Source organism: Solea senegalensis, linkage group LG9 (genome assembly GCF_019176455.1).
Source record: "Solea senegalensis isolate Sse05_10M linkage group LG9, IFAPA_SoseM_1, whole genome shotgun sequence".
In the NCBI taxonomy this organism is placed as follows: domain Eukaryota; kingdom Metazoa; phylum Chordata; class Actinopteri; order Pleuronectiformes; family Soleidae; genus Solea; species Solea senegalensis.
In genome coordinates, this window is record NC_058029.1 from 11,030,810 (window position 1) to 11,047,362 (window position 16,553).

Genomic DNA, 16,553 nt, shown 5'->3' on the forward strand with positions numbered 1-16,553 from the left:
TCAAGTGTCATCGACTCAACAGGAAGTCAGCCGCTGAAATTCAACCTGTCATGAAGTTATTTCCATCTTTCATATCATATGAGCCACAAAAAAAGTGATGATGTCTTTTGATGTTTCTTCAAACATGATGTCACACCTTTGTGATGACCCCGAGTGCGCGGTCTATCTGTGCGTAAAATCTAATCTAATCTTATTTAATGTGTCCTTGAAAGATGTCAGGCTGTCAAACACGTTGTGATAAGGAGCACTACAATTCTGACGCATAAAAACCTTATTTGGTCAGTGTCGTAACCGTGTCAGTGGAGGAAACATCTCTTTGCTGTAGTGTGCGCTCTTGTTCCAAAAGACAACGGTGTAATTTTCTTCTCAAAATTGAATCATGTTTAATTTACAATCGTCCAGTTGTGGGTGGGTATAGACAGGTCAGTATGGCTGTTTAACCAAAAACAACAACCGTTCCCACATGTCCTCTCATGTCTTTATCCTTGTTTCAGTTCATTGGCTCTCGTGCGCGTCTGTGTGCAGGTCTGACATGGGATTGTTTGGGGAGCCGCGCACTGAGCGACCATGTGGGCGTGTTTCTCTCGGCCCAACACTCTTCGCTCTTGTGTGGAGTCCAGAGCGCAAAACGCACTTCTTCTAGTGTGACCAGAGAGCGCAAAAGTAGCAGCTCTCCGACCCTGACGCGCAGCACCATCTCCGGCTCCAGCGGCTCCCCAGAATCAAATTTCACCGAGCGGGGGCATAAGAAAGATAAGAGTTTCTTAACTTCTCTACTCTTCCAGCCATGGACGCGTCTCGAGTAGTAACGCTATATCTGGGCCTTCTGCTTGTTTTCCTTGGGAATATACCGTGTTTCCAGTCTGCTGCTATCATCTCTCCGTCTGCACCGAGGAGGAACAGGGGAGCGAGGATCCCTCATCAGGACGGACAGAGGTCATCCAAATTCTTAAAGGACATATTTGCGTCTGCTCATCCTATCATGGGCCACCACAAAGAAGACCCAAAGGACGCTATTGTGCCGCATGAATACATGCTCTCTATATACAGGACATACTCGGCTGCAGAAAAGCTCGGACTAAACGCAAGCTTTTTCCGCTCCTCTAAATCTGCCAACACCATCACCAGTTTTGTGGACAGAGGAACAGGTTGGTTTCGGTCCGATGCTTCACCTCCATTAACTCAGTCTTGCATATTTCTGTGAAAAGTTTGTCTCTTTCAAATGACTCATGTATAGTTGTCCTCTTGTTTCTTGTTTAATTTTTTTGATATATATATACACACTATGTCCAAAGTAAACAAAATAAGTGATGCGACTACTTTTACGCACACTTTAAATCACGAAAAAAAGATAACGCAAACGCACTTTAACAGGGACAAAATATCAATTAATAATGAACACAGCATTTGTGATGGTTTGCAGAATGAGCTGCGAGCAATGTTTGATGTTTAGGTGGAATCAGGTTTGGCGCACAGTCACAGAAACATGTGCTTTTGCTTCCGAATAAGTTCTATTACGCTTAAATTAACCTCTGTGGAACACGACAATAAAACACTAATTGAGGCGCTCTCTAAATGAAGGCTGTAAATCACTGTCAGCACAAGCTGCCGCAAACTCTCGTCTGCTCCAAAACTCCACGTGAATTAAGAGGGAAGGTTTTTTGGTTTTGTTTTCCCGTTAGGAGGATGTTGAAGCCCTTGCTGGTTGTTTCATTTTCGATTTTTTAAGAATGAATCAATGTGTTTGATAACATGGAACGAAATTTAATTCCAAACTAACATTTTATCTTATGAAGTCGAATCTGTTGCCGTCGTGATGCCCGGTTTTATGGTCAGCTTGTGATGACAAAGGGAGCTGCACAGAGCTGGACGGCGTGAGAAGCAGGTGTTTGGGTCAGTTAACATGTGTAACCAAGCGATTTGAGCGGCCTGCGAGGACAAACACAATCTGATAAACACAAACACGTCCAGCACACACAAGGGGACACAAGCCGAGTTAATCTTTGCTGGAGAAATAAAAGCTATCTTTGTTTGCGTTCCCAATCCCCCCTGTCTCAAACACTAGGACGCGGAGTGCGTGCTGCAAAAAATGCCCATCGTAGTGAGTCGTTTGGTTCAGAGTCTGCTTAAAACCTCTTGTTAATTTTCGGGGACACTGTGAGATGCACACTAGTATTTATTGTTCCTCCAACACCTTAATTCTGTGAATTACATTTAAACACAACTTTAATTTAGAGAATTCTACATCGTGAACCACCAGAGTGACATTCTCTCACATGTCCTCAGTTTTTACAGAGGCATTTAACAATTGAACGTTAAAACAAGTCTTGCACTTGTGTGACCATTTCTTGCAGTGTGGACGGGTCTGATAGGAAAAACGCCTCACTCTCTCCTGTGATTTTGATGTGATGTGTCACTGGCTCTGACCCCGAGCTGGACTCTCTGAAAGCTGCTTGGCATCGAACGGATGACTGGAGTATTTGAACTCGGTGATCTAATTGAGTGTCCATGTCATAACATATCAAACACTGTCTATTCTGCCGTGATGGCCTGGCTCGGCCACGATGGGCACATCACCAGAGAGGAGAGAAAACATGAAAGAGCACTTCCGAAGTTGTGAAATTTTCATTATTGTTGTTATTTTATCATTTATTTATTAATTACATTAAAGTACTGTTTTTATCCCCACGTCGTTTCAGCTCAGCGCCTTCAGTTTAGTTCCCAGCATCCCTTTAAGTACTGCACTGCATATTGCACTGGTGAACAAACCTCAGCTCCTGGGAGTTTTCTTTCCTCCTTCGTCCAACTTGTTTTTTTTTTCTTCCATGCGTAAAAGTAGCAAGTTTTTCCGTCTTTTACGCACGATTCGCCCGCGCAGAAACAGGGTTTCACGGGGGCCATCTATGAGTGATCTATTGCCTCCTTGGCTTTCGCACTTGTGTAGGTAAATGGAATCTGCGTATAAAAGCAGGCGGGGTGTTTCCTGGAGGTCAGAAAAGGCAAGATCAGAAAAGAATAACCCCGATCTGAAAATTACTTCTGGCACTTGGGGTAACTCATTAAAGCGCAGATGGTGCGGAGCCCGACCTCTCTCTCCCTCCCTCTCTCTCCCCCTCTCCCCCCCTCTCTCTCTCCATCTCTCTAAACAGAGACTGATATGACCAAAACATGTTTTTGTGTTTCTACATACACAAACGCAGCACAAGAGCCCAACATGCTTCTTCTTCAGCAAAATAATTAACATTGCACCCTCCACCATTAATATGTAATAAAAAGGTATTTTTTCTTTTTTTATTACATAATAATGAAATGAAGACAACGTTGTACATTTTCAACTGTCAACACGAATCGTATCTCTAAATAATATCCACAGACTGTTCAGTGCGTGAAGGCGCACTTGGAGGGGAATGTTGTCGTTGGCAGGATGAGATGAAATGAAATATAAGAGGGGAAGTGCTTTAATGAGGGAGATGGGAATTGAGAACTGTTAATTATTTGGTGAACTTGTATTTGATTTGTTTGAGGTCTTATAAAAAACCTAATGTGGACCATACGCGCAAAGGCAAACGAGCACAAGGTTTCAATCTGCTGTTTTACTGTTGGACTCGACAGGGGTCACGGAGGGAAACTGACAACGAGATTCAAAATCTTTAGAACATGTTTTACGAGTCATTATCACATGACTGTTTTATGTAGACAAGTCAATTTAAAAGAAAACAAGTCAACATGTTTTCATTTATTTAAATTTTTTTTAGAAACACAATAAATAATTGATAACAACAATCAATTCAATTCCCGCTTTTAGGTTGTCCCATTCTTGCAACAAGTAGAAATTAAAAAAATATATATTACTTTTTCAGGACAAAAAAAAATTATTTATGCCCTGCTTTTCGTTTTACTAAAACCACTGACAGTAATTTCTTTTGGAACATTGTCAAAAATGGGAGGAAACCGCAGGAAATGAGAGACCAATTACCAATCCTTATTGGCTGTTTTTCCTTTTTTTTAATTCGTTTTCTATATAAAATATAAAAATTGATTTGAAGCAGAAAATTATGGAAAAACAGGTTTTAGTGGATTTTTCCTCTTAAAAGTACAAAGAAACCAAACCGTTTCCAAACCTCAAAATACTACGAGTTTGATATTCATGTTCCTAATATGTTGTGCCTCTTTGTGCATTGTCTTTCCAAGATCCAGCAGGGGAAAATTATATAATTGTGTATTTGTACGTGCCTGGAAGCACCCAAAATACAAACAAATTAATGTGTCTCAATTCTCTACCAAAAGAAGGGGACCCTAACCACATCCCTGACTGCTGCTTGGATTTAAGACCTTCGAAGGTGCAAAGAAGGAAACGTTTGCTTCCTTTCTGCCAAAGTGGTGGAAATTAAAAATCAATCTGTCAGCATGTGAAATGAAAGCAGAGCCATTTTCATTAAAACACGCTGCATTTGATTAAAAGTGACGTGGAATTAAAACATCGCTCGCCTTTATTGGATTATTGTTGCTGCAAAAGTTAGAAGCAAAACTTCTGAGCTGTCTGACAGATGTGTAAAAACACAAAATGTGTAATCACGGCGCCGTGGAGCACGCGAGGTTTCATCGTTCCTGCGCGTGGCATCGAGTTTGTTTGATTTACGCCATAATAAGATGTTAAATTGTTCTTGTGGGGGGGAAAAAAGTATATATGCAGGAAATGAAATTGAGGAAAGTGAGGAAAAGCAATTTGGAAGCATGTTTTGTAAACTGAACCCTCGTTGATTCTTCTCGTGTTATAAAATATTTTATGTCCACGAGAATTGTGTTGGACTGTGAACACATCAGAGTGCATCGTGGGGAGAGAAAGGGTCAACGTGGGTTCAAAAGGTAGGATAACCAACAAAGTCTTATATCAGCAATAAACTTGGTGTTAACTGCGAGGGTTTTTTTTTCATTCTCATCTAGACTGAGGACTTGTCAGCTGTGGTTTGTTTCAGGCAGGTTCAGGGTAGACATTCGAAAACAAGAAAGAGAGAGGGGTGGGGGGTGGGTTTGGGGTGGAAGGCCTCTGTGGGAGAATGTGAGTCCCCCTCCCTCCCCCTGAACACTGTACACCCTAAGTGAATCTGACTGCAATTATTTCTTTCTTTTATCCTTGCAGACGATCTTTTGCACTCTCCACTGCGAAGACAAAAGTATCTGTTTGATGTCTCAACCCTTTCAGACCAAGAGGAGCTGGTCGGGGCGGAATTAAGGATATTCAGGAGAGCGCCCGGGGATTTGCAGGCTTCTCTACAGACCACGGGCCTCTACGACATCCATGTCCACTCGTGCCGCTCGGACAGGCTACTGGACTCCAGGTCTCTGGACCCGCTGGACTCCACTAAGACAGGCTGGGAGGTTTTGGACGTGTGGGACATGTTTAAAGCACAACAGCATCCCTTTCACCACCCTCACCATCATCGCTACCAGCAGGGGAAGCAGCTCTGCTTCCAGCTCAGGGCCACTCTTGGCAAATCGGACACCGAGGTGGATCTGAGGCAGCTGGGGTTGGACAGGGGTGGCCGGTCCCAGCAGGAGAAGGCCATCCTGGTGGTTTACACTCGCTCCAAGAAGAGGGAGAACCTGTTCAACGAGATGAAGGAGAAGATCAAGTCGCGGAGGTCGGTGAGCGAGAAGAAGGAGGAGGCGGCGAAGGCCGCAGAGGAGGAGGGGGTTCCGCTGAGGCGGGTCAAGGGCGACGGACCTCGGCGTCGTCGCAGGACGGCGCTGAGCAACCGACACGGGAAGAGGCACGGGAAGAAATCGAAATCCAGATGCAGCAAAAAGGCGCTGCATGTGAATTTCAAAGAGCTGGGCTGGGACGACTGGATCATCGCGCCGCTGGATTACGAGGCGTACCACTGCGAGGGGGTGTGCGACTTCCCCCTCAGGTCGCACCTCGAGCCGACCAACCACGCCATCATACAGACGCTCATGAACTCCATGGACCCCAACAGTACCCCGCCTAGCTGCTGCGTCCCCACCAAACTCAGCCCCATCAGCATCCTCTACATAGACTCGGGCAATAACGTGGTATACAAACAGTACGAGGACATGGTGGTGGAGCAGTGTGGGTGCAGGTAGCGGCCATTATTTAAAAAAAAAAAAACAAAACACTTTCAAAGACAGAAACAAATCAAAAAAGTGTGTCTTGATGGGTCCCAGGTTGAACATAAGTCCTTAAAGGTCTGAAATGCTTTTACGCATGACGCGCCTTTGGAAAGGGATGGCACGAGAGGCGAATATCTGCTATTTATTACAGTCACATTAATTTACACACTCTGCCTTTAAAGTGTTAACGTACAGAATACACTCCCATCCGTTGTCACTCATCAAACAGACCTTTGTTTCCCATCGTGAGACTCGTCCTTGTGGATAACAGAGATTGGGGAAAATGGTGTGTGATCTGACTGAAGGCGAGCGAAATGCACGAGCAGGGAACCCCACTGAGTCAGAGTGTGCACCTGTTCGTGGCGAGGCCGCAGGACAGTGGGCTCTGTCCGCCTGGCAGAGCTTTTAGTCGCAGCTCTGCCGTGTGATCCTGCGCCTGTCAGGCCGGATTCTTCAGGGCCCGAGCAAGTGCCTGTTCTCCAAATATATAAGCAAACAAGTTAATAAATATTTTTTAAAAGTTAAGTAATATAAACTTAACGCGGGTGAATGTCTAATCTATCACACACACACACACACACACACAGACACTGGGTTGACTTGTTTTGGCCTAAACCCGTTCAGAGGCGCAGAGCTGCGTCGTACTCCTTTGCGGCCAGAGAAGGACACAGAACCAGATTCGTGCCTGCGTGTTGCTGAAGAAGTAAAGAGTGAATGGATGAAAGGAAAGAAGGAAGGAAGGAAGAAAGAGAAACGTCTGCATCTTTACGAAATGCACTTCCACAACTGACTGCGTCAAGGACACGCTGTCAGCGAGAGAGTTTGTTTGTCCTCTGATGAAGAAACTATTCAGAAAGAACGACAGACAGACTAACAAGCGAGACGATATTTAAATGCACATTAGCTTTGAATGCACTGCTGTTCATTATTATTTTTTTTCTTTTGAGCTGTAAATATTTGTACAGTGGAAAACTTTACAACGTGCAACGAATGAAGAAATGAGGAAAACGGCATTTCTTTGTAAATATACAAAATGCACTCAAATCGGTATAATTTTTATTCTATAATTATTTTATTATTTGTGATGTACAGAGTTCCGTGATAATCATATATTTCTTACATTGACAAGAGTAATTTAAGGTGTATTCGTTTTCTTTTAGTTGTTTGTTTTGCAGAGGGTGAAAAATACCATTATTAATGTCTACCTCATAAATGCATATAGGATCTGAGTTTTGAGGTGCATTCAGTTAGAGTGTTAAGAGCTTTTACAATGATATATAAGATCATTTATATACTTATATTACTGGATACTACTCCACACCATTACTGTACAAATAAAATTCGAAACAAAGTCAACAGCCTGGTATTTCTGATGATTATTTTTCATTTTCATTTTAATTCATTAAAAACATGTTTTCAAGACTCTGATATATACCAACAAAATCCAATCATTTGTATTGTACATCTTAAAGAAAAAAAAAGACAATGATGTTTTATGTTCTTCATCCATGGACTGATAAAATGTTGTGACTTGGATAATGTCTAAATTTATTATCCCCTCCCCAGTGATGAATCTGCTGAGATTACGCTCATACTTATGATAACACATTCTGAGGAGACAGTCATTCTTTTTAATGAAGGGAAATACTATATTATGACAATGTTGGATGACTGTAATCATAGTGACTTTCTCATCGTGCAGTGCATATGGAGCACATATACATTTACCTAAAGCTAAAGTTCCTCTCACTGTCATCACAGACAACAAATGACAGTGACTGGCTTCCTCAGTATAGAGTGCCCACAAAAACCAAATAAACATATGGTGACCATCCAGGCAGAAGGAAATCCACTGACTGTCACTGATATGGCACCAAATGTATGAACTCCCACTATTTCCCAATGAATTAGCCCTGCCTGGGTCAAGTTTACTTAACACTTTAATGCAATCTGTGGATGAGGAAAAAAAAAAAGAAAAAAAAAAAAGAAGGAGTTTGAAAGAAGGGATTGCTTCCATATAGGCTATCGACCTTGGCCTGGAAACAATTAGGAAATTGCTTTGAAATGTTATATGTTGTCCAGGCTCTTGTACAGTATCATGTCACTCCCCACATGTTTGCTAGGGGGAAACAGAGGATGCTAAGTGCACTCTTTAGCAGTCGCTGCAAATGACTGACACAACAACTATTCCCTTGAGTATAACCAAATGGCCCCCCCAGGCTACATGTCTGGAACACCATCGCTGGGGTGCTACTATATGAGCTGAGCTGTCCTGCTCACACAAGTGCACTCTGGGAGATATGCTCCACATTCATCACCACACCAAGAGTCTCTGCCCCGTGCCAGAAATGAGACGAGGGCTTTGCGTCTGATTCTGGATTAGAAAAGCGACTGCATGGTAACTCGTGAGATAAAGCTTTACTGTTTGATTTATATTTATTTGACAAGTCTCCCGGTCTGACGGGCACTGGCCTGGAGGTGAAACCGACTGTTAGGGGAACAGTTAAACGGTGATGAAAGGGAAAGGAATGCTTTGTTTACCCGCTTCAATCCCTCATTCTTAAGTTAAACGTTCCAATAAAGTTCTTCATCACAACCACCTTATTGTCCCTCCACTCCACACTGAGGCGGAGAGAGACCCAGGAAAAAAAGACACTTGTGTTTATTTGAAACTTGGTCCTAATATATTAGTCCAAGCAAACTGAAAATGGCAAAGAGACGGGTCCTGTTCATCAGAAATGTGGAGAATGTATAACACAAATAGTCTTGACACCCCACATCTGTGTGTGGAGGCTCCTTTTTTGAGAATTTTAAAGCTGCACAAGAGAAAATCTACTATGCATTTCTCTGAGTCAAAAGCCCAGGAGTGTCTCCAAGAAAAAAAAAAGTCTTGTACCAAAACATAAATGTTCTTCATACTTAACCTTTCTGTTATCAGTAGTGTCCTCATCAGTGACAGGAAAGACATAAATTAGACTGATCTTCCAGACAGCAAGGACAGAGATTTATTAAAGGAGCATTAGAAAATCTATCTTGGAGACTTAGATCTTGAGCTTGACGTTGCTGAATGGATGCAATTTGAATGTATAAAAGAGAAGGAGAAAAAAAGGGGGAGCCTGGTCACTGCCAAGGTCTGACATTTAAAGTGCGAGCTTACTGATAAAATCCAGCAAGAACTTATTACGCATTTGTCAATGACTGTTTCTCGGCTCATAGGTTTTGTTTTGGCTTTCGAGTTGTTCCACCTTCTCTGGTTTCCCACCATTATGCTTTGCAGTTATTGTGATTCCTGTTGCAACAAAACCTAACGTCTTTCTGCAGCCAAGAACACAGGCCAAGGCAAGGTGGCGCTTCTCAGCAACCTCAAAGACACAGAGTAAAAAAAACAACAAAAAACTATCTGTACAATAAACAAGTTGTGCATTTGCATGCAACGTTATTCAAGAAGTGTGCATTGCTATATGTATTTGCGTGTCTGTGCGTGTGCGTGAGTGTGAGACAGAAGGGCAGTGGCGTACACAGATGGACAGTTGAGTGGTGCAGGAGAGCAGCAGATGCCTGAAGTGACCCCTACTGCTGCCTTTCATTGAACCACTGGCTTCAACACAAAAGCAGGGGCGGAACCAAACATTAAATACACTTGCTTGTGCCTTAATGCCAGAGGTCACAACTTTCTTTTCTTTTTTTTACCCCCTCCCTGTTATTCCATTTTGTCAAATCCTTAATGAAAAAGAGCAAAAATGTGTTCTGATGACATTTTTTTTCTCAAAAAAAACGAACAAAAATACACTTGGTGCTGTTGTTGGAGCAGATATAGATAGACAATAAAGCCCAGACAGAGCAGCCATGTGTGTAACAAAAGAGATGGGTGTTTTCCTCCAAGGGGGCATCTGCCTGCCTTTTCCGCTGCTTCTTTCTGTGGTGCGACAGAAAACCATCCCCTCCCTCCTGTCGGACCATACGGTAACAGGAAGACAGCAGACACCTCCACTTTACCACTGATAACCTGCTAATTGCATTAAACTCACTCCCAACTGTGCATTTGAAATGTGAGGATGATTAACTTATATGTAAGTCATTGCACCTTAGAACCTCCACATATGACATCAGATGCATTCAAAAGGTCACAAAAACGGTAAAGATGAAGTTCAGCTATATATATTAATACCTGTCCAGGGAAGCCCGTTTTTCTTCTGTTTATTTTCTAAAGGAATGTCTGAAGGTGCCCTTTCACCCCCTCCTCATCCGTTTACTGCCCCTGGTCTATGTTACAGATGGTGACCCAGGTCCTCGCCATCTCTGATTAACAAGCACACCTTGAGGTTCTCCAACAAATCTCTGCAGAGAGGAAGATCCTCTTTTTGTATGCTTGCAGTTCATCCTCTCTTTTTTGAGTGTATCTGTGTGTTTGACTGAGGGTCTGAATGGGCTTGAGTCAAAAGTAAATTTACTTAGTTAACTTGGACAATGCTTATGTTTGGGAGCAAGGCAAGGACATGACCTCGCTGCCAATTCACATCCACAGCGGCTTGTGGAGAGGAGAGGGAGGGTTGTTGACCAATTGTGGCTGGACAATGGCATTCACTGGACAAATTTGGTCTTTGACTTGTAATGTCAAAGGGAAAAGACAGGAATGGGACGGCAAAGCAGCTCCGGAGTACTCAAAAATGTGTTTCACGAGTCGAGAGTTTAAAAAGAGTCCACACCACAATCTGTTCTCTGCTGATCCACGCTCAATCAATGCCCATTATCATTTCACTCCTCAACACAAGACATACCCAAATTAAAAAGGACCCTGGGTGGTAAAGAAAAAGAGATTTTGGTTCTGCATTGTAAAACGAGACGTGTAGGCAAACAAACATAGGTCAGGGGCAGTGAGGCAGCAAGACAAGGATCTGACTTTGGAGGGAGGGGGTGACGGTGGGGTGGAGGGTGGCGTGGTGCAGGAGGACTTGATGGACAACTCCACAACTCGGCAGAGGCAGAGCTTTCACTTAAAAATGGTGCCTGGCCTATCTCAAAAGGTCAGAGCCCAGAACACTAACACACTACATTAATCAAGAGAAGCTGTGGCTTACCTGTCTAGCGTTTCAGCCGTGCCGTACAGTTAACCTCAATTACGCTTGATTACGAGGTGTGGGAGACACAGGGTTAAGGCTGGGCCGCGCAACAGATCAGGCATCAATAATGCAATTTCAGATTAGATGTGCCTGTCTGTCATTGTCCAAAATTGACAGAAAGGTTTCTTGGGGGAACAGGGTCCAGGTCAATGAACAGGTAATGGTGAGTGGTGGGTCCTTTGTGATATCATTCATTCTTTCTTCACATATGTGGTCCTGAGCTGAGAGGAAGCACAAACACATGCGAACAGACATACTGCATACATATGAGACACAAATGCACACACCAAAGCCTTGTGTGGTGTACCAAAGAGCGCTAAAGGCTTCGTGCTGTCCCAGCCCCCTTCTTGGTAATTGCCCCATTATGTGTTGGTGGTGGATGGAGCCATTACAGATGTTTTATGATGGGGCCATTTTCATTTTGTCTTCCCAATGAGGGATGGATTTATGGTGCAAGGCTGTGTTCAGGGATAAAACCCCTCACCACCTCATTCCCTCAATACACACACACACACACACACACACACACACACACACACTTGCTTGAGTTTGTGCATGGCAAAAAAAGAAAGAAACACATATAAATTCCCTGCATTATCTTTTATATGACTGTCATAACTGTGACTGACCTGCCCTGCCTTCACCTAGCTCACTGCTGTGCCCAAGGCTGTGGCTGAGGCTGTTGGCAGCGGCGTATGAGATGAATAAATGTTTGATGGCCCCGTGGAACAAGGCACGCTTCCAGGTCGGCCGTCACTCTGTTCCCAAAGGAAAGATTGAAGGAGTTTGGAGGAAGGTTGCTGGGAGAAGACCTCCTCAAAAAAGTCCCTAGTGTACAAGGAAGCCGTCGGCCTTGAGTAAAACCAAGTCTGACACTTTCTCACCAAATGTTATCCTACTAAAAGGAACCATCATAAAGGGCAAAGTAAACAGCAGTTAGCTTTTCAGAATTAATCTCTTTTAGTTTACAGAGAAGTGTTTGAAGTGCTGAAGACTCTTTGGCTGCGTGGTTTCTTTCCAGAGGCTGTTTTGGTGTGGTTCCCCAGAGTTCCCATTTGGAAATCAAATCTTTAGCTCAGTAGCTTTTGTGCCAAGAAAAATAATGGTCATAAATTGGTGCCTGAATAGGCAGCCTAATTACAGGGCTGCGGACTGAAAATTTATCCTGAAACTCACAGCTACAATTATTAAGGTTAACAATAGGGACACTGGGGTAGCGTTCGCAAAGCTTCAAAGTGCTCGGCTCATTTTATGACTCGCTTAAGTGGTGGAGGGAGACGTTCTGAAAATGGAGTAGGCCCTTGTCTGTGTCAGAAATAGCTTTCCTTTCGTGCATAAACTGTGGAAAGTTGTCAGGTACAAGTCTTTTAACAAACAAGGTCAACGGAGGAACACTCATTATTAATCATTTACCAGAGTAGCACAAAGAGAGTGAGAGAGACTAGATAGCCCAGAGGACCCAGGGGTGGTGACTGAAACACTGCCTCGTCGTGTTACACACACCGGCCTCTGTGATATTTCTGACACCTCGTTCCTATCAACCTGACCTGCCCACTGCTGATTGATTTTCTCATTGTGGCACTCACCTCAGACAGGAAACCCCTGTTTTCTCATTCCTGGATGTGTCTGACTTCACTGCAAGAACCCGGTGCAGTGTCTGCACACAGCAACATTTCGCCTGCAGCTGTTTGAACTACACCGGGAAATCCGACCTAGCTTGAGAACTCAATGCATGGATGTGGAGATGAATGAATGATGTATGGCTGACCATGTCTGAGGTTAGTTTCTGTCAATTCTCTCAAATGCTGCTCTTTATTCACTACAACATAAATTCTCCTGCTCTGGCATGAGGAATGGAGTGAGGTTTGTTTGACCAGATGTAACTTTATCATGGACTCTCTCTCTCTCTTCCTCTCCTTTGCTATTATTGTGTCGCTCACATCTCTTCACTCAGGCACAAAAAGTGAGCTCTCACACAATATTTCTGTTTGCTGTAGTCTGACCTCTTTTTGAACTGCGGTAAAGTGAAAGGCACTTTCAGCCAGGGGGAATCGGATGGCAGTAACCATATGCCTTTCAACTGATACAAAGGTGGGAAAGGGGGGAGGCCAGGGGTGTGTGTGTGTGTGTGTGTGTGTGTGTGTTGTGAGGGTGTGGGGATGGGTTGGTGGTGAGGAGGGTGCTGCATGCTAGGGTGAAAGGAAAGTGCCATGCTGCATCTTTTTGTGTCGGTAAAGTGGTAGCAGTTTAGGGTCGGGGGGGTTGGTGAGGAGAAGGAAGTGAGTGTGTGTGTGTGTGTGTGTGTGGGTGGGGGTGTTGTTGGCTGGATGCTGTGCTGAACTCAAGGGAACGTCCAGTCGACTCACTGTTGAGATGGAGCCCTCTTATGGATGAGTGCAATGAGTAAACAGCATTCCTCTCACTCTGTCTGAGCCTTCTCTATTTCTGTCTTTGTTTCCCGTCTTTCGTAGACTCTGTCTATATTAGCAAAATACTGGTTTGTTACTGCTGTAAGAGCCACTTTTCATCTGACCTCTGCTTGAACACTAGTCCTCTCTTTTAAAAAAACAACTCATTTATATGGCGCTTTTCTAGTCTTGGTGAACACTCAAAGCTGCTGTACCCTAAAGCCATTCACTCACACTTTCATACAGCACACAGCTGGGAATCAAACCCACACCCTTTATGGTGGAAGACTGTCAACTATTCTAACTTTCTAACTAAAAAATCATTGAGGTGGACTGCTAAATGATTTTCTAGATCCTTTCTTCTAATCAAACAAAACCTCAGGAGGTGATAGCTAGTCCAGTTTATCCTCAGTCCAAAATGAAAGGATGAAGAGATACCACTATGAGCAGGAGTGATAGAGGAAATAAAAGACAGTGAACATGACATATTTTTTTTCTAAAATGGTGAGTAAATAGCCGTAACTGATCCTGTTAAAAACTGATCCTGTTAAAGTTACATGATGGAACTATAAAACTTCCCCTTTCAAGTTTAGTTGTCCTTTTATCTGAACAAAGAGCTGAATGACCTGCGTGACATGCATTATTTTTCAGTTCAAACTCAGAGACACCTAACTCTATTTCTAGTTTGAACAAAAATGGTCACTGATTTGAAGGTTGTTCAAACTGATAGACAGAGATTGCAGCTGTGCTGCTGAGCTTGCAGGAGTGTATTGAATTAACCTCTGTTACATTCAACTAAATGTATACTGTTGTCCTCTCATGTCTTCTCTCTTGTTCACTGTGAATGAGGCAGCGACAAGTGTTGCTGAACTGCAATGTGGGTCTGTTGCTACGCGTTGTGTTGAAGTTGAGAGATGTTCAACTTCCCAAGCATCCGCACGAGTGTTGCGAAGACAGGCACACATGTGCAAGCCAATCAAATCAAGTTCATGTTTAGTTCAAACACTACATGGCTCAAAATTGGCTCTCAGACAGGGTCGTTCTCCCCCATGTGTCACTTTAGCAGCCTGAGCACTTCTTGCTCCATAGTGACTGACACTATTCTGACCAAGAGTCCCACTGTCAAGTGTTGAGTCGTCATGTGCCTATGAATCCGGGTAGTTCGTACACAGCATCTTCCTTTGGTATTATTATATCCATCCAAATTTCTTCCCGATTTTATTCAGCATAACTAACATTGTGGATTAGCTGTAATTTAGATTACATAATAGGATACAGGAGCAATCATTTTGAGATATAAATGTCCTATCAGTCTGAAATCATGGCCACTACAATGTTGATACACACTCACATCTTAAAATGATTTGCTGCCTTATTACTGTACAGCCAGTAATCTCTGTGTATGGTTACAGAAGATATAAGGAGCTGGCGTGTTTAGTAGGAAAGGAGGACAGACAGGAAGAAGGTTTGTTACAGAAGCAACATTAATCTATTCCTCTCGGCACTCTTTGAAGAGCAGCAGCAGCTATGACAGGCTAAATGTTTCCAGAGATGTCACATTTCCACAAAATCTAAAAAGGCTCTTGCGAGCACTCATCCTTTCATGTTTGATTGTGTGTTGGAGATCCTATGATAAACAGACGAGGGTGGTGGTTGGAGGGGAAAGGGGGCAGGGGTATAGGGGGGTTTTGGGAGAGGGGCTGCGGATGGGAACGTACTCTACCACTTGGCCTGCTTCACCACCGGATCCAGATGCTCTTGCAAATTACCTCTTTGTCTACTTCAGAGGGCTTCGCAAACGCAAATCTGAATTAAGATCCAGTGTTTCTCTTCAGACTTCTAGGATTGCAGGGTTATTGCACTGAATCTGATTAATCTGGGGTGAACTATTCCATTCACCCCTCTCACTTTTGCACTTATTGGCCCCCAAAAAAAGGAATATCCACCCTCAGACAGACATTGCACTGATGCTGCAGAGCTGGTGTGACCCATGAAGCATGTGAGATGCAAACTGGACAGAGCAGGTTCATTTAGCACCACATGGAAGCAAAATACACACTTCCTGTGAGATTTGGAAATTATTTTAAATACCAAAAAAGAAACGCTTGTTCATCATGCTGAAAAATGTTGGCCGTGTTTACACACACATGCTCTCCCTGTCTCTTCCTGTCTGTCTCCATCTCTCTCCTCCTCATTCCCCCAAGGCTTTGTGTCCATGTTTGTCAGTCCTGTCCCGCCGTCTTTTCCAGCGCCGCTTAAGTGTTTTGTGTCTCAACACTCTGTTAGAGAGTCGTAAAATTCTTGTGGAGAAAGCAGAGCACTTCCAGCTGAACTCCGGAGAAGGGCCAGTAAAGAGAATGTAAACTTGGGCAAAGAAGCAAAACGGAAAGGGAGGAAAAAATTATGTTCTAATAAAAATAAAATAATAAAAATACCAGACTGGTAGTGAAACATCTTTTCAGCATTTCTTTTTAATAAAACTTAACAAGCATGAGCATCGAAGGATTCAGTTTCATGGCATTCACTTGTCTGTTGCTGCAGTCAAATTGCACTTCCTAAGCTTTAATCAATGGTTTATGAATGAAATCTTCTGCGGAGATGAGACGCAGATATGAACGATATGAATGAATTCTGAGTATGTCTTTTAACATGCCTGCTATTACTTTTAGCTTATGCAGAAACAGCACCTGGCATGTATACAGACAGAAAGCTCACAGATGCAAAACATTTGTGCTCATAATCCTCCACCTCTTGGGAAGCTGGTGGCAGTCTTCGCATGGTCTGAGGATGGTGCGGTCACAGATCTCCTGGTGAGTTTGGTATGAGCTATTAGGAGAGGAAGGAGAAGGAGGAGGTGGCGGCAGGGCAGAGGATGAGGAGGTAGAGAGAAAGG

At 43.4% G+C, this 16,553-nt stretch overlaps 1 protein-coding gene across 1 annotated transcript; it reads left to right on the plus strand.

The window, feature by feature from the left end:
- Positions 1-407: 407 nt before the first annotated feature.
- LOC122774179 (growth/differentiation factor 6-A-like) lies at positions 408-7,488 on the plus strand. Its single transcript, XM_044033239.1, has 3 exons — positions 408-422; positions 495-1,148; positions 5,141-7,488. Exons 2-3 carry the CDS (start codon positions 788-790, stop codon positions 6,103-6,105), a joined length of 1,326 nt encoding a protein of 441 aa, XP_043889174.1. The 5' UTR covers positions 408-422; positions 495-787; the 3' UTR covers positions 6,106-7,488.
- Positions 7,489-16,553: the final 9,065 nt, after the last annotated feature.